General features: G+C 44.8%; 1 protein-coding gene across 1 annotated transcript in view; it reads left to right on the forward strand.

The window, feature by feature from the left end:
• The window catches only part of LOC138677280 (A.superbus venom factor 1-like), a 165,441-nt gene that overhangs the window by 109,982 nt on the left and 32,207 nt on the right, over positions 1-23,252 (forward strand). Inside the window, exons 25-32 of the mRNA XM_069767310.1 lie at positions 2,921-3,080; positions 3,647-3,742; positions 3,829-3,979; positions 9,577-9,737; positions 9,892-10,050; positions 10,747-10,806; positions 14,912-15,002; positions 15,222-15,273. Of these exons, the coding sequence (XP_069623411.1) occupies positions 2,921-3,080; positions 3,647-3,742; positions 3,829-3,979; positions 9,577-9,737; positions 9,892-10,050; positions 10,747-10,806; positions 14,912-15,002; positions 15,222-15,273 (930 nt within the window). The remainder of the gene's footprint in view (positions 1-2,920; positions 3,081-3,646; positions 3,743-3,828; positions 3,980-9,576; positions 9,738-9,891; positions 10,051-10,746; positions 10,807-14,911; positions 15,003-15,221; positions 15,274-23,252) is intronic.

Raw genomic sequence — 23,252 nt, forward strand, 5'->3', positions numbered from 1 at the left:
TACAAAAAAGAACCCTGCTCCCAATGGTGATGACGATGGGCGAATATGTCCCTTCTCCAGGGATTCTTTCACATAACTGCGCATAGCGGTGTGTTCAGGCACGGACAAATTAAATAAACGACCCTTAGGGAATTTACTACCAGGAATCAAATTGATAGCACAATCACAATTCCTATGCGGAGGTAGGGCATCAGACTTGGGCTCTTCAAATACATCCTGAAAGTCAGACAAGAACTCTGGGATGTCAGAAGGAATGGATGACGAAATAGACAAAAATGGAACATCACCATGTACTCCCTGACAACCCCAGCTGGTTACCGACATAGAGTTCCAATCTAATACTGGATTATGGGTTTGTAGCCATGGCAACCCCAACACGACCACATCATGCAGATTATGCAGTACCAGAAAGTGAATAACTTCCTGATGTGCAGGAGCCATGCACATGGTCAGCTGGGCCCAGTACTGAGGCTTATTCTTGGCCAAAGGTGTAGCATCAATTCCTCTCAACGGAATAGGACACCGCAAAGGCTCCAAGAAAAATCCACAACGTTTAGCATAATCCAAATCCATCAGATTCAGGGCAGCGCCTGAATCCACAAACGCCATGACAGAATACAATGACAAAGAGCATATCAAGGTAATGGACAGAAGGAATTTGGACTGTACAGTACCAATGACGGCAGAGCTATCGAACCGCCTAGTGCGCTTAGGACAATTAGAAATAGCATGAGTGGAATCACCACAGTAGAAACACAGCCTGTTCAGACGTCTGTGTTCTTGCCGTTCAACTTTAGTCATAGTCCTGTCGCACTGCATAGGCTCAGGTTTACTCTCAGACAATACCGCCAGATGGTGCACAGATTTACGCTCGCGCAAGCGACGACCGATCTGAATGGCCAAGGACATAGACTCATTCAAACCAGCAGGCATAGGAAATCCCACCATGAAATCCTTAAGAGCTTCAGAGAGACCCTTTCTGAACCAAGCCGCCAGTGCAGATTCATTCCACAGAGTGAGTACTGGCCACTTCCTAAATTTCTGACAATATACTTCTACATCATCCTGACCCTGGCATAAAGCCAGCAAATTTTTCTCAGCCTGATCCACTGAATTAGGCTCATCGTAAAGCAATCCAAGCGCCTGGAAAAACGCATCAACATTACTCAATGCAGGGTCTCCTGGCGCAAGAGAAAACGCCCAGTCCTGTGGGTCGCCGCGCAAAAAAGAAATAATAATCAAAACCTGTTGAATAGGATTACCAGAAGAATGAGGTTTCAAGGCCAGAAATAGCTTACAATTATTTTTGAAGCTCAGGAACTTAGTTCTGTCACCAAAAAACAAATCAGGAATAGGAATTCTTGGTTCTAGCATAGATTTCTGATCAATTGTATCTTGAATCTTTTGTACATTTATAACGAGATTATCCATTGAGGAGCACAGAGCCTGAATATCCATGTCCACAGCTGTGTCCTGAAGCACTCTAATGTCTAGGGGAAAAAAAAAAACAAAAAAAAAAACTGAAGACAGAGCTGAGGAAAAAAAAAATGATGTCAGGACTTCTTTTTTCCCTCTATTGAGAATCATTGAGAGGGCTCCTTGTACTGTTATGCTGTGCTATCAGGCAACACAGTGTGCAGTAATCAGCGCACATACAGTGATATGGCAATAACCCAAAAACAATAGAACAAGCTCTGAGACGTGGAATCTCTGCAGACTGCAATACCTGAACCTATCCTCACACAACTAAAAGCAGCAGTGGATTGCGCCTAACACTACCTATGCAACTCGGCACTGCCTGAGGAGCTGACTAGCCTGAAGATAGAAATACAAGCCTGACTTGCCTCAGAGAAATACCCCAAAGGAATAGGCAGCCCCCCACATATAATGACTGTTAGCAAGATGAAAAGACAAAACGTAGGAATGAAATAGATTCAGCAAAGTGAGGCCCGATATTCTAGACAGAGCGAGGATAGCAAAGAGAACTATGCAGTCTACAAAAAACCCTAAAGCAGAACCACGCAAAGGGGGGCAAAAAGACCCACCGTGCCGAACTAACGGCACGGCGGTGCACCCTTTGCGTCTCAGAGCTTCCAGCAAAAGAGAATAGCACAGCTGGACAGAAAAAACGGAAACAAAAACAAAGTAACACTTATCTAGCAGAGCAGCAGGCCACAGGAAAGATGCAGTAGCTCAGATCCAACACTGGAACATTGACAAGGAGCAAGGAAGACAGACTCAGGTGGAGTTAAATAGCAAGGCAGCCAACGAGCTCACCAAAACACCTGAGGGAGGAAGCCCAGAGGCTGCAATACCACTTGTGACCACAGGAGTGAATTCAGCCACAGAATTCACAACAGTGAATACCCTATTTATTATATTGATGTCCTGACTGTACAATGCAAGCATTTTTTACCATTCCCCTTTCGTGTCTCCCCTACTTCCTCATAGATTGTAGCTTGCGAGCAGGACCCTTTTGGTTTCTTTTGAGTTATATGTTTACTCTATTATGTCTTTACTGTCTGTACAAGTCCCCTTGCATACTACTAAGATTACTGATCTAGTCATTGGTTTCTAATTATTGTACAATTATCATGGTGAAGATTACCATTTCTCACCTCTTACAGACAAACATGGATAAATTCTACTGAATTCAACATTTTATATAATTCCAAAAATGCTAATTATTAATTGAGAGAATGAACATATTTTTTCTCAATCAGTAGATGTCTATAAACCAATGACTTGGGCTGCGCTCTACAGCTCATTGAACAGGATGTATAGTCCTTGGATTTGTTTCACGTAAAGGGATCCTCGATATAACGTTTATAAAAAAGAAACCAAAGCAAATTTAGGATAATATTTAACTCTACAGTGGATATATTTACATGTTCGGATAATAACATTTCTTTCTGACCAGGCTAACTGCTTTCGTAGTCAGAGTTTTTGCAATGGCCCAATCATTGGTGAACATTGAACACAAGGATTTGTGTGATTCAGTCAAATGGTTGATACTTTCAAAACAGAAAGCAGAAGGAACGTTCAAAGAAGATGCCCCAGTTCTTCTCCAGGAGTTGGTGGTATGTATCGGTGAAGGACATGTTCATATAAACTTCATTGGTTTTGCTGTAATAAAGATAAATAAAGATATTATACAGTCACCATGTGACAAGTGGGCCTGTGTAACGTCAAATGCCAGGGCTGAATTTTAGTCCCAGTCCGGCCCTGTAGCAGGGGCATTATCGTACTGAAAAAAGTCAGTGCTATTAGGGAATTAGGGAATGTTGTCATAAAGGGGAGTGCTAGGTCTGTACAATGTTTAGGTAGATGATATGTTTCACATCCATATGAAAGCCAGAACTCAAGGATTGCAAGCACTCCATTGCACAGACCATCACACTGCTCCCGCCGGCATGTCTTCTCATAGGACATCCTGGTGTCATTTGTGATCCATTAGACCAGGCCACCTTCTTACATTGTTCCATAGACCAGTTCTGATGCTCGCGTACCCATTGTAGGTGCTTCCTTTGGTATACATGCATCAACATGGGCACTCTAACCAGTCTGTGGCCAAGCAACCCAATACCCCGCAAGTTGTAATGCTTTAATTGTCGTTGTGTCATCCAAAACATTTTTTTGTACCCAGGGGGATATTAAAGGGTCATCAGAAGATGTTTCGCTCACGGCGTTTGTCCTTATTGCTATGCTGAAAAGTGAAAAGATCTGTACTCCACATGTCAGCGTGAGTCATTCATCATTATCCTCTCTTCATAGATTCACAATCCAGCACATATTTACAGAAAATATATCTTCACTACTCTGTTACAGAACCTGAGGAGCAGCATTGAAAAGGCGACCAACTTTCTACTGAGTCAGTACTCGGGTCTAACAAAACCATACACCATCGCCATTACCTCATATGCTCTTGCTATGGCCGGGTCAATAGACCAACCAGAGAGACTGCTTTCTGCAACAACAGGTATTCAACAGCATCTAGTATTTCTTAGCCTATGTTTGACTCTACAGCAATCATGTTCTAGAGTAAATCAATATTTAGATGTTAGAAGACAAAAGATAAATTAAATGTCTTTAGTTATGACGTATGGAGAAAACCTTCAGTTGAAGACTAATAGTAACAATGTGCATTATGCAATCAAGGCTTCCTGTGTGTATTCTCGATTAAAGACTGATGGTAGACTATAACAGATGAATACATTATTTCACACTACAGGAAGGTAGCAGAGAAAAGTCCAGTGACCTCAGCTCAAGCCCCGTCATGACTAGAGTTGAGTGAATATGTTCGTAATTGGTCGCCGAATCTGAATTTGCCATATTGGTACCCTATTCGTGCCGAATTTATGTTTGACGATCGATTTTGAACATATTAGGTCATTTCTTCTCCCATCGACTCCATTGATGTTCAGCTGTGTTTGGCGAATATTGCAAGCACAATATTTCCGCCGATCATAATCGGAACCAAATTTTGAAACATTCGCTCAACTCTACTAATGACATCTCATTTGAGAAGTCCCAGTGAAAAAAAATCAGCAAATTCGTATTTCAGAAGATTTGCTCATTTCTACTGCCAACATACTCACAATGGGCAAGTCCAACTAACAAAATTTTTTCCACTTTATTCATTTAGTTACACAACCAGTCTTCATAGACTACTTAGACACTTGCTAACCTATCATACTTGCTAGCCTTCCAAACAAAGAGCAGCACACAATTTCATGTTTTCAGATTGACTTACACAATGACCTGTCCAACCAATATATCAGGCTCATATCTCAGGAGCTGAGCTGAGGCAACTGCAACCACTTCATCACTTGTATGTCTTTATGCAGATGCCACATTTGTGCAGACTCGGTTTAGGCTCCCTTAGTGTCAAGTACTATTATTTGGAATCTGCTCCATGCCTATTTCACTACTTTCCTTGATGACAGGAAGGTTCCTCCTTGACGTTTCAGCCACGCACTGTCTCACTTCCTGCTCACTTCCAGTTTCTGAAACAATGTCACATAGCAGCAGAGGCGTAGCTAGGGTTTTAGCTCAGGGGGGCGAAGCTTCTGAGTGGGCCCCTAACCAGGTAACCTTGATTACAACTGGGTGATGTGCCCTAATATTGGAGGAGAACCTCAGCAGAAGACCGCGCTGTTACTGAAGATAATCTCTATATAACGACCAACATGGATATTACCGCCATATGGTCAGTGGTAGATACCAGCCCTACAGAACATAGATCACAACGGTTACAGATAATGTCTTACCACTGACGTTCTTTATGATGGAGTCATCACTTTTCCCGTCTTTTCCATCTGGCCCAGACCGACATCATGAAAACTTCCACCCAGGACTCGGGTACAGAGAATACAACAAAGACACATTTCACTTCTCATATTCCAGCCCCATCACCATCTATTCCCAACCTGCACAAACTCCTCATCCTGCTGATACCCCAATACTGAGCCGCTGCTGCCGTATGTGTCTCCCTATTACTTCCCCTGATACCCCAATACTGAGCCGCTGCTGCCGTATGTGTCCCTATTACTGCACCTGATACCCCGATACTGAGCCTCTGCTGCCGTATGTGTCCCTATTACTGCAGCTGCTACCCCAATACTGAGCCGCTGCTGCCGTATGTGTCCCTATTACTGCCCCTGATACCCCAATACTGAGCCGCTGCTGCCGTATGTGTCCCTATTACTGCACCTGATACCCCAATACTGAGCCGCTGCTGCCATATGTGTCCCTATTACTGCACCTGATACCCCAATACTGAGCCTCTGCTGCCATATGTGTCCCTATTACTGCACCTGATACCCAATACTGAGCCGCTGCTGCCATATGTGTCCCTATTACTGCACCTGATACCCCAATACTGAGCCTCTGCTGCCATATGTGTCCCTATTACTGCACCTGATACCCCAATACTGAGCCTCTGCTGCCATATGTGTCCCTATTACTGCACCTGATACCCCAATACTGAGCTGCTGCTGCCGTATGGGTCCCTATTACTGTCCCTGATACCCCAATACAGAGCTGCTGCTGCCATATGTGTCCCTATTACTGCCCCTAATACCCCAATACTGAGCCGCTGCTGCCATATGTGACCCTATTACTGCCCCTGATACCCCAATACTGAGCCGCTGCTGCCGTATGTGTCCCTATTACTGCCCCTAATACCCCAATACTGAGCCGCTGCTGCCATATGTGACCCTATTACTGCCCCTGATACCCCAATACTGAGCCGCTGCTGCCGTATGTGTCCCTATTACTGCACCTGATACCCCAATACTGAGCCACTGCTGCCGTATGTATCCCGATTACTGCACCTGATACCCCAATACTGAGCCAATGCTGCCGTATGTGTCCCTATTACTGCACCTAATACCCCAGTACTGAGCCGCTGCTGCTGTATGTGTCCCTATTACTGCACCTGATACCCCAATACTGAGCCGCTGCTGCCATATGTGTCCCTATTACTGCACCTGATACCCCAATACTGAGCCTCTGCTGCCATATGTGTCCCTATTACTGCACCTGATACCCCAATACTGAGCCGCTGCTGCCGTATGTGTCCCTATTACTGCACCTGATACCCCAATACTGAGCTGCTGCTGCCGTATGTGTCCCTATTACTGCCCCTGATACCCCAATACTGAGCCGCTGCTGCCGTATGTGTCCCTATTACTGCACCCGATACCCCAATACTGAGCCGCTGCTGCCATATGTGTCCCTATTACTTCCCCTGATACCCCAATACTGAACCGCTGCTGCCGTATGTGTCCCTATTACTTCCCCTGATACCCCAATACTGAGCCTCTGCTGCCGTATGTGTCCCTATTACTGCACCTGATACCCCAATACTGAGCCGCTGCTGCCATATGTGTCCCTATTACTGCCCCTGCTGTGTGGTTCTCTATGCCTTCTAAATTCTAAGGCACCCCTCTATAATATAGCAATGCCAGGTGCAAGTGCTCTAGAAAACAGTGCCCATATTTTGCCCCCTAGAAAGTAATAATGCCCTCTGTGTGCCCCTTTGATAGTCACAGTAACCTGAGTTCCCCTCTAACAATCAGTGCCCACTTTACATTTAATAAAGTCCCGAGTCTCCCGCCCTGTACAGCTCCCTATACACAGTATGATGTTCTATTATACACAGTATACTGACCACTTAGTAGCCTCCAAACTGATGGCTCCAACACTGTAATCCCCACACTGTATGATGCTCCTCTAGATGGCCTTCATATAGTATAATGCACCAGATCATCCTCAATATAGTATAATGCACCAGATAGTCCTCAATATAGTATAATGTACCAGATAGTCCTCAATATAGTATAATGCACTCCCCATAGGCCTACTCTATATTGTATAATGCACCCCCATAGGCAGACTCTATAGCACAAGGCAGCACCCATAGGCAGACTCTGTAGTATAAGGCAGCACCCCATAGGCAAACCCTGTAGTATAAGGTAGCACCCACAGGCAGACCCTGTAGTATAAAGCAGCACCCCTATAGGCAGACCCTGTAGTATAAGACAGCATCCCTATAGGCAGACCCTGTACTATAAGGCAGCACCCCTATAGGCAGACCCTGTAGTATAAGACAGCCCCCCCATAGGCAGACCCTGTACTATAAAGACAGCACCCCTATAGACAGACCCTGTAGTATAAGGCAGCACCTCCATAGGCAGACCCTGTAGTATAAGGGAGCACCCCCACAGTCAGACTCTGTAGTATGAAGCAGGCCCCCATAGGCAGACCCTGTAGTATTAGGCAGACCCCCTCCCATAGGCAGACCCTGTAGTATTAGGCAGACCCCCATAGGCAGACCCTGTAGTGTTAGGCAGACCCCCCATAGGCAGACCCTGTAGTATTAGTCAGACCCCCCATAGACAGACCCTGTAGTATTAGGCAGACCCTCCTATAGGCAGACCCTGTAGTATAAGGCAGACCCCCCACAGGCAGACCCTGTAGTATTAGGCAGACCCCCCATAGGCAGACCCTGTAATATTAGGCAGACCCCCCATAAGCAGACCCTGTAGTATTAGGCAGACCCCACCCATAGGTAGACCCTGTAGAATTAGGCAGACCCCCCATAGGCAGACCCTGTAGTATTAAGCAGACCCTCCCATAGGCAGACCCTGTAGTATTAGTCAGACCCCCCCATAGGCAGACCCTGTAGTATAAGGCAGACCCCCCATAGGCAGACCCTATAGCATTAGGCAGACCCCCCTATAGGCAGACCCTGTAGTATAAGGCAGACCCCCACAGGCAGATCCTGTAGTGTTAGGCAGACCCCCCATAGGCAGACCCTGTAGTATTAGGCAGACCCCCCAAAGGCAGACCCTGTGTTATTAGGCAGACCCCCCCATAGGCAGATTCTGTACTATAAGGCAACACCCCTTAAAAAAATAAATAAATACTCACCTCTCTTCTTCCTGGTTCCTGTGCTGCTCTGAGATCCCGCTTGTCTCGGCGCCAGGCAGTGATTCATCGCGCCCCCTGTCAGCGTTGCCGACATCAGACACTGACAGGGGGATGATGGGGGAAGGAGCGCAGTGCTCCTTGCTCCTTCCCTCATCATTGCGGTCAGTCAGCTGTATCGGCTAAATGCCGGTACAGCTGACCCTGCGATGACAGGCGGGGGCCCACTGCTGGCACGGGCCCCCCCCCCACCTGCTCAGGGCCCCACAGCGGCCGGGCGGCAGAGCAGGGAGATCGATTCTCCCTGCTCTGCTGCAGAAGGTAACTATCGGCGCGCTGCGCACTCCGATATAGTTACAGTAGCGTAGCTCCGGGTGGGCCCCCTCTCAGCACCGGGCCCGGGGCGCCCGCACCTTCTGCCCCCCGGTAGCTACGCTACTGCATAGCAGCAATAGCCAAGATGATAGTGTAAACTCTTATAGATTGAACTACATATGACAAAATAAAATAGAGATTACAGAAAGCACATTTACTTTGGCAAATTGAAAGGCTATGTGCACACGTCAGGATTTTATGCGGAAATTTCCTGAGAAAAACCGGAGATTTTACGCGTTTTACTTGTGGTTTTGTTGCATTTTTTGTGTGGATTTTGTGCGGATTTTCGCGTTTTTTCCGGAGCTTCCGAATTCAATAACATGATGGGAGATCCGCAAAAAATCCGCAAAAAATCCGCAAAAAATCCGCAAAATTATTGAACATGCTTCGTATTTTTTCACATGCGTTTTTTTCTGCGGAAAAATCTGCAACGTTTGCACAAAAATTGCGGAATTCATTAGAAATGATGGGATGCATAATGTATACGTTTTTTATGTGTTTTTACCGCGGAATACTGCCGAAAAATGCGTGAAAAATCCGCGAATAATCCGCAATGTGTGCACATACCCTGAAGGAACGGAACGTTAATTTGGAACTGGCCTTCAACATGTTTTTCTGACCTTCATGTGTCACTTACACAGATGTAGAAGAATGCTTTTTCTATGTTAGACCCATTTAGTAGCTGGTGCTGATTTATTATAGTCCACAGATTACCTACACAATTTCCATCAATGATTTTCATAACGGGCTTTCTTTTTCCTTAACAAGACAAAGTTCAATGGGAGTCAGGATCCCGTTTTATCACCATTGAGGCCACATCTTACGCTCTTCTGGCTCTGTTGCACCTGAATCAGTACAAACTAACAGGACCAATTGTGCGTTGGTTAACCGAGCAAAAATATTACGGAGATGTTTCTTCTAATACACAAGTGAGTGAAGTCAATTTGAACCGTCTTCATTTGTTATTTGCACATTTATGTTATGGTCATTGTTCATTTTATGCATTGTTTTCTGTCTCTCATATACTGTACCTTAACTTTCATTAAAATTGTCTCATATTTGGCTTTTTCTGCTCTTCTTTAGGCCACATTTGTGATGTTTCAAGCTTTGGCTAAATATCAGATAGACATCCCAACTCAAAATGATATGAATCTCCTTGTGACCGTCAATCTACCAGAAAACAATCGTCCATTAAAGTATCTCATCAGTCCAGAAACTGCTATGCTGGCACGTTCTGCTACGGTGAGCATTCCGGGATATTATACAGTAGTCAAGATACTTTACTGGCTTTCAGGACAATGCTGTCATAATATATTGATGTTCCCTTCCTTACCTGACATCTTGGGACAATATATAGTGAGATGTCTGGTACAAGATGACCTGCCTTGAAGAAAAATGATGACTACGCTACATGTGTCTGTATATGGCCATACAGTGGTTGTGATGTGAGCTTCCGCCCATCAAGCATGCCAAGTTCTTAACCGAATTCGATTAAAAATATAGGTGGACAGTTGAACACCTCTGTAAATAATGTTTCGATAAGGATGATGTTCCATAAACAACCATTGGAATTTGTTTTTTTTTTCCTTTGACATTGGGTTTTGGCCAAAATTTAGTAAAATCAGATTTGGTCAAAATCAAACTTACGGTAAATATTTTCTCTGAAGTTGGCTTGTCCTGTCCCTTTACAAAAAATGTACTATGTTCTAAGACAGATGTATAGTAAATAAAGGCCTCCATTTGGTTATGTCATAGATCCACCCTAAATGACTTATATCCTTAGTTTGCAGGTAGTTAGGGGACATGGAAAATAAAGCATTGTCACTTTTCATACTGTATGTACTTCCTAAGGGCTTTCCATTTCGTTGTACTAAGTTTCAGGTTAACCCTTCTTCTATGCAGAAAGATGAACATTGAATTTAAAATCTTATTTTACAGACCAAAGCGAATAAAGAGTTTAGTGTGGAAGTCAAGGGCAGAGGACAAGCTACATTGACGGTAAGTTCATATTGGCAGTCAGGTGACACAATTATTAACCTCGGTTATTGACTAAACATAACGCCAAATAATCCAGAAAGAGCGAGCATTTACAGTGCCATGTAAAAGTTTGTGCACCCCTGATCAAAATTACTGGTATTGTGAACAAGTAAGTTGAAAATTAAATGACCTCTAAAAGACCTAAAGTTAAAGATGACACATTTCCTTAATATTTTAGGGAAAAAAAATATATTTTGTAAAAAAAATTTCATTTTAAAAATTACAAAAAAGAAAATGAGCCGGTGCGAAAGTTTGGGCACTCTTGGAAATGTGTGCTCAGATAGCTTTGACCAAAGTCTCAGATCTTAATTAGCCTGTTATGGTTATGACTTGTTCATTATCAATGTTTGGAAAGGCCAGTTGTGCAAATTTCCCAGCTCTATAAAATCTCAGCTTCCTCTAACCATGTGCCAAAACCCAGCAGCCGTTGGTTCTTGTACACAGCTGCCTTGCACTCTGAAAATGAAAATAGTGGAGGCCCACAAAGCAGGAGAAGAATATAAGAAGATGGCAAAGCATTTTTAAGTTGACGTTTCCTCAGTTTAAAAAGTAATTAAGAAATGACAGTTAATAGGCACAGTGGTAGTCAAGATAAGGTCTGGAAGACCAAGCAAAATTTCAGTGAGAGCTGCTCGTAGGATTGCTAGAGGTAAATCAGAACCCCTGCTTGACTGCAAAAGACCTTCAGAAAGATTTAGCAGACTCTGGAGTTGTGGTACAATGTTCTACTGTTCAGAGACACCTGCACAAATATGGCCTTCATGGAAGAGTCATCAGAAGAAAACCTCTGCTGCAGCCTCACCATAAAATTCAAAGTCACAAGTAGGCAAAAGAACATCTAAACAAGCCTGATGCATTTTGGAAACAAGTCCTTTGGACCGATGAGGTTAAAAAAGAACTCTTTGGCCACAATAATCAAATGTAGGTGTGGAGAAAAATGGCACAGAATTTCAGGAAACGAACATGTCACCAAACATTAAGCATGAGGGTGAATCAATCATGCTTTGGGATTGTATTGCAGCCAATGGTACTGGGAACATTACATGGGTAGAGGGAAGAATGGATTCAATGAAATTTCAACAAATTCTTGATGCAAACATTACACCATTTGTAAAAAAGCTCATCACTAATCCTAAACACACGGCAAAATCCACAATAGACGTCCTCAAAAGGTGCAAGCTGAAGGTTTTACAATGGCTCTCACAGTCCCCTGATCTGAACATCATTGAATATCTGTAGCTAGACCTCAAAATAGCAGAGGATGCAAGACGACCCATGAATCTCACCAAACTGGAAGAATTCTCCAAGGAAGAATGGATGAACATCCTTCAGACAAATATTAGATGACTCTTGGCTGGCTACAATATCATTTACAAGTTGTGATACTTTAAAAGGGAGGTTGCTACTACTTTCTAACCATGCAAGGTGCCCAAATTTTGGGTCCATTTTCCTTTTTTAAATTTTAGAGATCATTTCATCTTCAATTTGCTTAACTGTTCACAATAATACTAATTTTGACCAGGGGTGCCCAAACTTTTACATGCCACTGTAAATGGCCAGGATAATTCCTTTCTGTAAACTTTCAGAAAACTGGACCCCAAAAACTTGTAAGCATGTAAAAGAACAAAGCCAGACTCCTTCACATTAACCCACTCCCGTGCTGGCTCTCCATCGATGCTTTGGTCGGTATGTTTTGGATGCTTTACGTTAATGGATCACATCACAGCTACAGCCAACACTATAAAACACAACATGAAGTCAGGCAAAAAACAAAAAGGAGCTAAAAAGGTGCTTGGGGTGATAAAAAAGAATCACGTGGCAACTGGTATATCCAAAGAGTCATTTAGAAACTATGGCTTCCACAACACTAGGGGATGAGGGTAAACTACTCAATAACACTACCCTGTTTTGAGGGTTGTCCCTCCTAAGTGCAAAGTTTGGATGGTTGACTGAAATGACCTTGATGACACTTTAAGCAGAGAGAACCCCCAAAAAAGTTGTTTGTGTATGAGTATGTGGCTTGACTGTTATATCTGGTGATCTCACAAGGCTCGGTAAAGGATTAGAATTTTTACTTTAATAATATGCCACACACCGTCTTTCATCATTGGTCATTAAGGGGCTTTAAGCCTCAGCACCCACTTTTTTTACGGAACTAAAAATTTGCAAATAGCTTGCCCGAGCAAGTAAAAATGCAGAAGGTGTCGGCTGTATAATATAAGTGACACCGTGCTGCTTTGGCCATGATCAGGTTTAGCACTGCGGCCAACTAACCCCATAAATGTAGCTGTCAATCGAGACAGTGGCTTCTAGATGATTACAAGAGGTAGATGGTTCCCCATTGAACCCAATCAGGACCCCAGAGTTGCAATCATAGGTTCTGATAGTTGTGATGGCAATCCAATGTTAGGTAATGGCCTCTGGTTCCAGTTGCCTGTTAGGTCTCGTGGGTTGCAGTGCAGCATTGTAGTGAATGAAACCAGCAATTAAAGAGAAAAATATTGAAGTCCAATAGTGGAACTAAGTAAGCTGTAAGAAAAAGTTAAGTAAAATTTGTAAAGTGGGAAAAACATGACAATCTTTCCCAGCTCAAGCAGCGATTCTTCTGCTTCCTTTGACCTCATATCAACAGAGCAGCTCTTCCTGTTTCGCTCTGAACTGTGATCGCAGTGTTACTGCTGACGCCATGCTGATTGACAGCTTGCTCCCTGCAGGTAGGCAGTTATGCTATCAATTAGCATGACATCATCAGTTATACCCCATCGAAATAGTATAGCAGAAGAGAAAGACTTGCGTTGTTGACATCACAGAAAGCAGCAGAATCACTGTCAGGAGCGATCTATGTCCACTGTGAACCAGGAGAGATCACCGCTGGTCAGAACAGGCAGGGATTCAGCAATTACCTGCCGATTGAGTTCTTAGCCTGATAAAACCTCAAAGTCCCAGATATCCCCTTTAATAGTAGTAAAAAAATCTTATGTACCCCAAAATTGAAACAATAAAAACTAAATCACATTCTTGAAAAAATCAACTCCCAACTCTGATCCATCTTCTATCGATGGAAATATATGCGGTTTCCACATTACTGTTAGGACACAAACTCTTGGAAAGTGATATGGCTAACCCTTAACCTTCCTCCCTCCAAAAATATAAAAATTCTGTGAGATCTGCTCTACCAAATCCTAATGGCGCCCTCCTTTCTGAGCCTCACAGTGTGCCTAAATGACAATCACCGCCTACATGCCCACAATGTTGTATTCGGAAGAGTCCACTTAGTGGCTGATGGGAGCAGGTCTCCAGAAGCACAAGCTGGGCATTATGTATTGGGTACTAAATTGGCATATTTGCAAATTTCACTTGACAACATTCACTGTACACATTTAGGGTCTCTGCAAATTATTTCAGTAAAATCTGCATGCCAAAAGTCATATGGCACTCCTTCCATACCAAGCTCTGTCGTGTGCTCAAACAATAGTTTGATGACCTATATTTGGGAGAAATTCTGTAACAAGTTGTAGTGTCCATTTTCTTCTATTACCATTATAAAAATGAACAATTAGAGGTCAAAATGTATTTTTTTCATACTCATACTTTTTCATAGCCCATTGTTATAAAATTTTGTTAGGTACCCATGGGGTCAAAATACTCACTACACTTCTAGATGAACTGTTTAAAAGCCATAACATGAGGCTGTGGCTGCACTCACTCCCTGCAACCGGATGTCACGAGGAGGCAGCGCTGCAGTTACTCACTAGTTTCTTGCATCTCCACCCTCTCTGAAGATGTCTTGGATTCTGGGTGATTAACGCTGTGGGTTATCTGAGTGCAGCGCTGGCACTCTGCTTCTATCTATGATGCTAAAGATGCTGTCAAGGGGCAGAGATAGAAGCACTGAGCGCCAAACCACATCTTCTTGCACCATCGTCATCGGGAGGCAGCGCTAGTGTCCCTTCCTGCTTCTAGCACCGCCCTCAAACGAGTCGTCAGCAGGAGGCCATTCTGAAATAGGGTCATGTTGTCCTATCTTAATTTGTAAAAATTTTTATTTTACTCTATTACTCCGTAGGCTATGTCGGTTTATTATTCTCTCGTGACAGAAAAAGAAAAGGGTTGCAAAAATTTTGATTTGACAGTTACGGTAAAGGATGAGCCAACTGGTAAGTGTTACGTTGTTGACTTGAAATGTAGAGCTCTGACATTTTTTTTATAGTTTTGTGGCTGGACATGTTTAGTAATTGGGTGTTCTATCAGATGAGGGCAATAGTACGATGAATGACATGTGTTAGACCACAGGAGCCTTAGATAAAACTGGACCTCAGTTTGCCATCTGAGTACAGATATTGTATTTATGGATTTTTTGTTTTTCAATTTTGCAGTTAGTCGTCCAGAAGGTGCTCTGTCTACATTATCAGTTGAGATTTGTGTAAGGTAAGAGAAAAAAATGGATTTATTAAACAGTAGCTGAGCTTCTGAATAAATATTAAGATATTTTAAACTCTTTAATTATCTCAAGAGACTGCGCTGTTGTGACGCCCGAGAGACCGGGGTACCCAACACCGGACCAATGGGGTCTGTCTCTTGAGGGGGATGTCACGGGTGGCTTGACCCGGTGCTGTGGCCTCAGGCAATGCACAGTGTAAAGGGTATCGTGAGGGATCAGGCACTTACTTGATCAGCAGCAGGTTCTCCCAGCGGTGATGATCCCAATCCTGGATAGATGGCTATTGTCCAAATGAAAGACTGAGGCACTGAAACGTTTAACCAGTTTACTTTAACAAAAAAGGATTTACAACCAGTCCTGTCACCGGAGTCTGTATGGGAACTCTGAGTTACTTTGACCCTGCCGGGGTCTTCGCCTCTTATTGTACGCAATATCTGTGTGGCCCTGCTGCTGTATGTGAGCTGGCTGCCGGCACAATCTGTCCCCTCCGGGTCCTGGTTTGACGGGCAACCCGAGTCCTTTTATCGGCTTACCCCCTCCGGGAGTACCGCTGAACTCTGTGTCTGTTGCTGCGTCCGACCCTAGTGAAGCTGATATCACCTCACGTTTTTCCGGTTGCTGTATTATATGTAATGAATACAGCCACGGATCCGGTATCCGTCTTTGCGCCTGTTCTGGGTAGTGATTAATGCTACCCGGTTCTCACAATGTCCTTTTTCTCTGTCCCTCTTCTCCTCAGGCCGGTGATTTGGGCCTGGAAACCGTCATAGGGCTGTTAGAAATTCAGCTGTATGACCTCTCACTTTCAGCTCCTTAGCCCAACTGCCCAACTGCCAGTTCTTCTCTCAGACCAGAATGGATCAAGGGGAGTCTCTGGAGCTCCCCCTTCTGGCCGGAGGAGGTAGTGCAGTCTTGCTATTTTAGTATTTGTATTCAGTGTCAGTAACTATATTTGTGGCAAATACCTCTAGGGGTGCCACATTCCCCCTTAGTTAAGAACAGTACTCCGGGACTGTGGGACGATAACATTTTGAAATAACAATTAATATGTACAGAGTCTTAAAAATGAAAAGTTACAAAAACCACTCAAGGAAACAAAAATAGAGTTCTGTAAAAAGTCACTTCAAATAGCGTCCGTTAATACAGTTCTATCCTTGAAGGTACTAGGAAAGGCACTGCACTTTGTGTCCAAGAATTTAGTTCCATTTTTCCAACGGAGTTATCAATATAACGTCTAAAGAAAGTTCAAAAAGAGCAAAAAGCAAAGTTCAAAAAGCAGTCTTTCCGGAGCTTTGATTTAGTGCCTCCGGGCTGATAAAAAGTTCAAGAATATGCAAGAAGTTCATACAGACAAGTCTCTGTAGGTACTGGGCTTAAACGTGAATGGGATCACTCTGATCAGGAATCTGTTCTTCCTGGCCTGGAATCTCCTGTAGTACGGGGTCAGCCTCTTCCTGTCTTGGGACTTCTGGTATTGGGTTCGGTGTTGGGTAAAAGGCCACCATGGGAACCACTACTGCACCATGGTATGTTAGTAGGGTTTTGGGAAAGTCTCCTATACAGGTGTGATACATTTCCTCTTCTTTTTCCTTTACTGGTTGGACCTGCATGGGTTGAATAACTTCTGGTTCTGGCTGGACAACTTCTGTCTCTTTCAATGCTTCCGGACATAATTTAAGATTGTCTCTTGACACTAGTACAGATGATAAGCCCCCGTTTTTGCTAATGAGACACATTTTAGGATTATCCATTCTTGTTGGTAAAACTGTGTAGGGTACGGCTTCCCACTGATTGTCTAGTTTATTGGTTCGACGATTTCTCTTGAGCACTTGGTCACCCGGTCTTAATGGGGTCGCTAGAGCATTCTGGTTGAAAGTTCGCTCTTGTCTTTCTCTAGTTTGCTGAAGGCTTCTTTCCACACTCTCTTGCACTTGGCGATACTGCTTTTGCCGTATGATATCCCAATTGGAGTCTTGGACTTCTGCGTCTGGTTTCAGAATTCCCATTTCTAGATCGATTGGTAATTGGCCGGGTCTTGCACGCATAAGGTAAGCTGGGGTGCAATTGGTGGAACTCACCGGGACATGATTATACAGATCCACCAAGTCAGGCAATTTCTCTGGCCATTGATTCCTTTCTGCCTCAGGTAAAGTCTTTAGTAGTTCTATTACAATATGGTTCATCTTCTCGCATAAGCCGTTTGTTTGTGGATGATAGGCCGCCGTCCGGATCTTTTTGCAACCATACATATTACAGAATTCTCTGAAGATCTCTGATTCAAAGGCTGTACCTTGGTCGGTGAGAACCTGTTCCGGATATCCATGGGGTCTACAAAAGTACGTTTGGAACGCTTTGGCTGCTGTTTTTGCTGTCAGATCTTTTACGGGTACTACTACCAAGAAGCGTGAATAATGGTCCACGATGGTCAAGGCATAGACATAGCCGGACCGGCTTGGTGTCAACTTCACGTGGTCCATGGCTACAAGTTCTAGTGGTTGTTTGGTGATTATGGGCTGCAGTGGTGCTCTTTGGTTCTTTTGATCGTTTCTTCTGAGGTTGCACGGGCCACAATTTCTGCACCACTGTTCGATTGATTTTCTCATCCCGACCCAATAAAATCTTTCTCTTAGAAGTACTTCTAACCTTTTCCAACCGAAGTGACCAGCACCATTATGGTAAGCTTCGAGGACCATCTTGACATCTTGTTTAGGCACGATAATCTGCCAAACCAATTCATGTGTTTTCGGATTGGTGTACCTTCTACAGAGCTTCCCTTGATACAGGAACATTTTGCCTCTCTCTTTCCAGAGTTGATGCGTCTCTTCTGGGGCATCCTCATCGGGATATGCACTTTGCTCAGTTAACAGTTCCTTCACCAACTTCACAGCCGGATTGCTGTCTTGGGTGTCAGCCCATCTATGGTGTGCTAACGGATTAAAATTCACCTCTTGTTGTTTCTGATAGGTACTTGACTGATGATGTTTTGCCTTGGGATGATGGAAGGCTGGTAGTTCAATTTCTTCAAGCTCCCCCGTTTCTTCTTCTACATCTCTCAAGTGTGGCATCCGGGATAGGGCATCGGCATTTCCATTCTTGCGACCTGCTCGATACTTGATCTTGAAGTTGTAATTAGATAACCGGGCTATCCATCGCTGTTCTAACGCACCTAATTTGGCTGTGTCCAGGTGGGTCAACGGATTGTTGTCAGTATAGACAATAAATTCTGCAGCAGCCAGATAGTGTTTGAAACGTTCAGTCACAGCCCAAACTACTGCCAGTAGTTCCAATTTGAAGGAGCTATAATTTTCTGGATTTCTTTCAGTAGGCCGGAGCTTTCTACTTGCAAAGGCGATGACTTTCTCCCGACCTTCTTGCTTTTGTGACAGCACCGCTCCTAGTCCCACATTACTGGCATCGGTGTAGAGGATGAAAGGTTGATGGTAATCTGGGTATGCCAGAACCTCTTCTCCGGTTAGTGCCTTCTTTAGTTGTTCAAAGGAGTCTTCCCTTTCCTCGTTCCACTGAAAAGGAGGGTTTCGGTTTGAAGGTTTCTTCGTCTGCCCTACCAAGGCGTCTTGCAAGGGTGCTGCCAATTTGGTAAATCCTTTTATAAATCTGCGATAGTAACCCACCAATCCCAGGAATTGCCTCACTTCTTTTGCGTTGGTAGGTCTTGGCCAATCCCTTATGGCGCTTATTTTCTCGGGATCCGGTGCTACTCCCTCCGAACTCACGATGTGCCCCAGGTACTGTACCTTTGGCTTGAGAAGGTGACATTTGGATGGCTTGATTTTCATGCCATACCTGGATAAGGCTTCGAACACTTCTGCCAGGTCTATTAAGTGTTGTTCGTAAGTCTTTGAGTAGACGATCACATCATCTAGGTACAGGAGGACGGTCTCGAAGTTCTTGTGTCCGAGGCAGCATTCCATCAGCCGCTGGAAGGTACCGGACGCGTTGCAGAGTCCGAATGGCATGCGATTAAATTCACATAGACCCATTGGTGTGGTGAATGCCGTCTTTTCCTTATCTCTCTCAGCCACAGGGACTTGCCAATACCCGCTTGTTAAGTCTAAGGTGGAAAAATAATTAGCAGATTTCAAAGCAGTCAAGGACTCTTCTATCCTAGGCAAGGGGTAGGCGTCTTTATGGGTGATGTTATTAATCCGCCGGTAGTCTACGCACATTCTCATGGTTCCGTCCTTTTCTTTGACAAGCACTAGAGGGGCCGCCCAGGGGCTACAGCTGTCTCTTATTACCCCGGCCTGTTTCATCTCCCTCAGCATATCTTTTGCACATTGATAGTGAGCGGGCGGTATGGGTCTATATCTTTCTTTTATTGGGGGATGGTCACTGGTGGGGATTGTGTGTTCTACCCCTTCTATCCGTCCGAAGTCCAATGGGTGTTTACTGAAGACTTGTTCATATTCCGTCACTAGCCTATACACCCCTTGTTTTTGATGGGTAGGTGTTGAATTTATGCCCACGTGTAGCTGTTGGCACCAATCCTCCAATTCTCCGTCTGAGCCGTTGCCTTCCACCTGACAGGTTGGTTCTAAGGGCTCAATGGTTGTGATGGAATTGTTTTCAACAGTATATAGCTTTGCCACTGTAGCATACCTTGGCAAAGTGACCTCTTCCTCTCCACAGTTCAAAAGTCGTACCGGCACTCGTCCCCGGTGTACCTCGACTACCCCTCGTGCTGTGAGTATAGTGGGCCTGCTGTCGGTGTACACTGGTTCTATAAGGCTTGATAATCTCGTCCCTTAGTACCAATGGCTGCTCTACACCATACCAGCATTTCTGTTTTTGGTGGGATTACAATAGATGTCGGATCACTTACCCTCACACTGCCGATTTCTCCACCTGCAACTTCTACCTGTTGCCTTAACATCAATACTTTTATTTCCCTTCGGAGAACTCTCTGCTGGCAGGATTGGGCAGTTTCAGCAATTTGCTGTAAGACAGAAATAACTTCGGAAAAGCAGTTCTCTAACACATTCATTCCTATCAATACAGTGGGTTCACAGTTCCGCCGGTCAACATCAACAACAATTATACCCTGTTTCTTCAATTCTACTTTACCAATCTTTATGGTCATCTCCCTGAATCCTAGTTTCGGTACCAACTTACCATTACTGGCCCATATATCTAGTTCAACATCAGAGGGCCCTTTATCAATATCTGCATCAGCCCAGTACCTCTTATAAAGGATATACGGTATAGATGAAATCTGGGAACCTGTGTCCAGCAAAGCGTTGAGGGGAATTCCGTCCAGCACGATAGGGATAATGGGTCGTCCTCCCATGTACCTGTTTGTGCCAGGGTGTTGGGCCTTGAAAGTTCATTCCTGCGAAGCGGCCCGCATTCCCAGGGGATTCCCATTTAAATCACAATCTCGTGCAAAGTGGCCTGGCTGCTGGCAACGGCGGCAAATGGGCTGTCCATCCGGTTGGTAGCGGTCGCGGGGTCGTCCTCTCCATGTCGGGTATCTCCGGGGTCTCATCCATGGAACATCTTCTCTACGGTTTGACAACTCCATCTTGGGTCCTCTCATCTCCTGCATGGTTTTAGCCATTGAAGCAACAACATCAGCTAAAGAGTCAAGCTTTTGTTGAAGAGCCTCATTAGTACTGGGCCCCAGGGGCTTAGCAATGGCCCCGGACATAGCTGATGTCACTTGCACTCCCTGTTGTTGAGGTACCTCTGCCATGGGTTGTGCAGGATCCTGATCCCGAGGTGCCTCTGCCAGCTGGAGACGTATAGCGCTCTCCTTTAATTGGGCAAATGTCAATTCAGAGTTCTTAAAAACAAGCATGCTCACATGCCCCCGGTGAGTAGGGGTGTAGAGTCCCTCAATAAATTGATCTCTTAGCAGTTTATCCGCTCCGGTGTTAAAAATGGGTTCAGCCAGTGTAAGTGATTTAAGGGCTTCCTGCAGGTTTAAGGCAAAGTCTCTCACGCCCTCATTAGCTTTTTGTTTGCAATTAAAGAATTGTATTTTAGCTTTGCTGCTGGCCGTGGTTTCAAATGTAGCTTTTAATCCAGCAAATATGCGTTCAACAGTGCCTTTTAGATCAGCTGCCCATGCTGTGACTTTTCGCTTAGCATGGCCACTTAACTGCATCATCAGCAGACTAACACGCTGAACTTCACCCACGGGGAACATGTCAAAATGGGCCAGCATCTTTTCTCTGAAATTGTCAAGGGTATTAGGCTCACCTTCATACATTGGAAGCCACGGGCCACCTGGGGTATATGGCATCAGCACCGGCATGATGGGCGCCACTCCTTGCACCGCTGCGCTGCTGGACTCTCTATCGACACTCTGTCTTTCAGCTGCATTAGCGTCACCGGGTGCTGCGACGTCTCCGTGCTGCGACATACTGTGCCCCCTTAGTTAATCCGGACCCTTCCGGTCCTCCGCTTCCGTCGGGATAGTGTAGATTCATTCCGCTGTGCAGCAGGATTGGTTTTCCCCTTGCTCTGACGTCAGAGCGCTCAGCTTGGTGCCGCCCACAATGACACGCCCCCTGCTGCTCCCGCCTGCCGCGCGCTCTGTAATGGCGGATTCTAAAGTTTTTCAGTCAGACTGGGGCTCAGGTAATGGCATAGCTCAATTAACAGTCTCGTGCCTAACGGTTATGAGGTGATGGCGGCCATCTTTACTCCATTATAACCAATGGGGAAAAGTCACTTTCAATAGTTTTTAATGGGAAATGGAATTTTCTTTAATAAAGTCAATTTTCAAGATTTTTCATCCAAGTTTTCACAGTTTTGGGCTCCAATCGCGGCACACAATACCCGGTATACGGGCTGGCTGGATCCTGTTCGTGACGCCAATTGTGACGCCCGAGAGACCGGGGTACCCAGCACCGGACCAATGGGGTCTGTCTCTTGAGGGGGATGTCACGGTTGGCTTGACCCGGTGCTGTGGCCTCAGGCAATGCACAGTGTAAAGGGTATCGTGAGGGAACAGGCACTTACTTGATCAGCAGCAGGTTCTCCCAGCGGTGATGATCCCAATCCTGGATAGATGGCTATTGTCCAAATGAAAGACTGAGGCACTGAAACGTTTAACCAGTTTACTTTAACAAAAAAGATTTACAACCAGTCCTGTCACCGGAGTCTGTATGGGAACTCTGAGTTACTTTGACCCTGCCGGGGTCTTCGCCTCTTATTGTACGCAATATCTGTGTGGCCCTGCTGCTGTATGTGAACTGGCTGCCGGCCCAATCTGTCCCCTCCGGGTCCTGGTTCGACGGGCAACCCGAGTCCTTTTATCGGCTTACCCCCTCCGGGAGTACCGCTGAACTCTGTGTCTGTTGCTGCGTCCGACCCTAGTGAAGCTGATATCACCTCACGTTTTTCTGGTTGCTGTATTATATGTAATGAATACAGCCACGGATCCAGTATCCGTCTTTGCGCCTGTTCTGGGTAGTGATTAATGCTACCCGGTTCTCACAATGTCCTTTTTCTCTATCCCTCTTCTCCTCAGGCCGGTGATTTAGGCCTGGTAACAGTCACAGGGCTGTTAGAGATTCAACTGTATGACCTCTCACTTTCAGCTCCTTGGCCCAACTGCCAGTTCTTCTCTCAGACCACAATGGATCAAGGGGAGTCTCTGGAGCTCCCCCTTCTGGCCGGAGGAGGTAGTGCAGTCTTGCTATTTTAGTATTTGTATTCAGTGTCAGTAACTATATTTGTGGCAAATACCTCTAGGGGTGCCACACTGTGCTCTCCTGACTCTTGATCTGCAATGTGTTCAGCAAAGTATGGATTCAGTGGAAATTCACAGAGAAGAGCACAGGTGCAATAGAAGGACCTGACGATGCGCCAAATTCAGTAAGAGGCAGAGCGTCTTAATGGATTTGGCTCATATTTCAGCTGCCTGCAACCAATAAAAGAATTATCCTCCAGCAAGTGACTGGAATACATTTTTATCACTTTTGTGGCATAACTTATA

The sequence above is a fragment of the Ranitomeya imitator genome, chromosome 4 (genome assembly GCF_032444005.1).
Source record: "Ranitomeya imitator isolate aRanImi1 chromosome 4, aRanImi1.pri, whole genome shotgun sequence".
NCBI classification, from domain to species: Eukaryota; Metazoa; Chordata; class Amphibia; order Anura; family Dendrobatidae; genus Ranitomeya; species Ranitomeya imitator.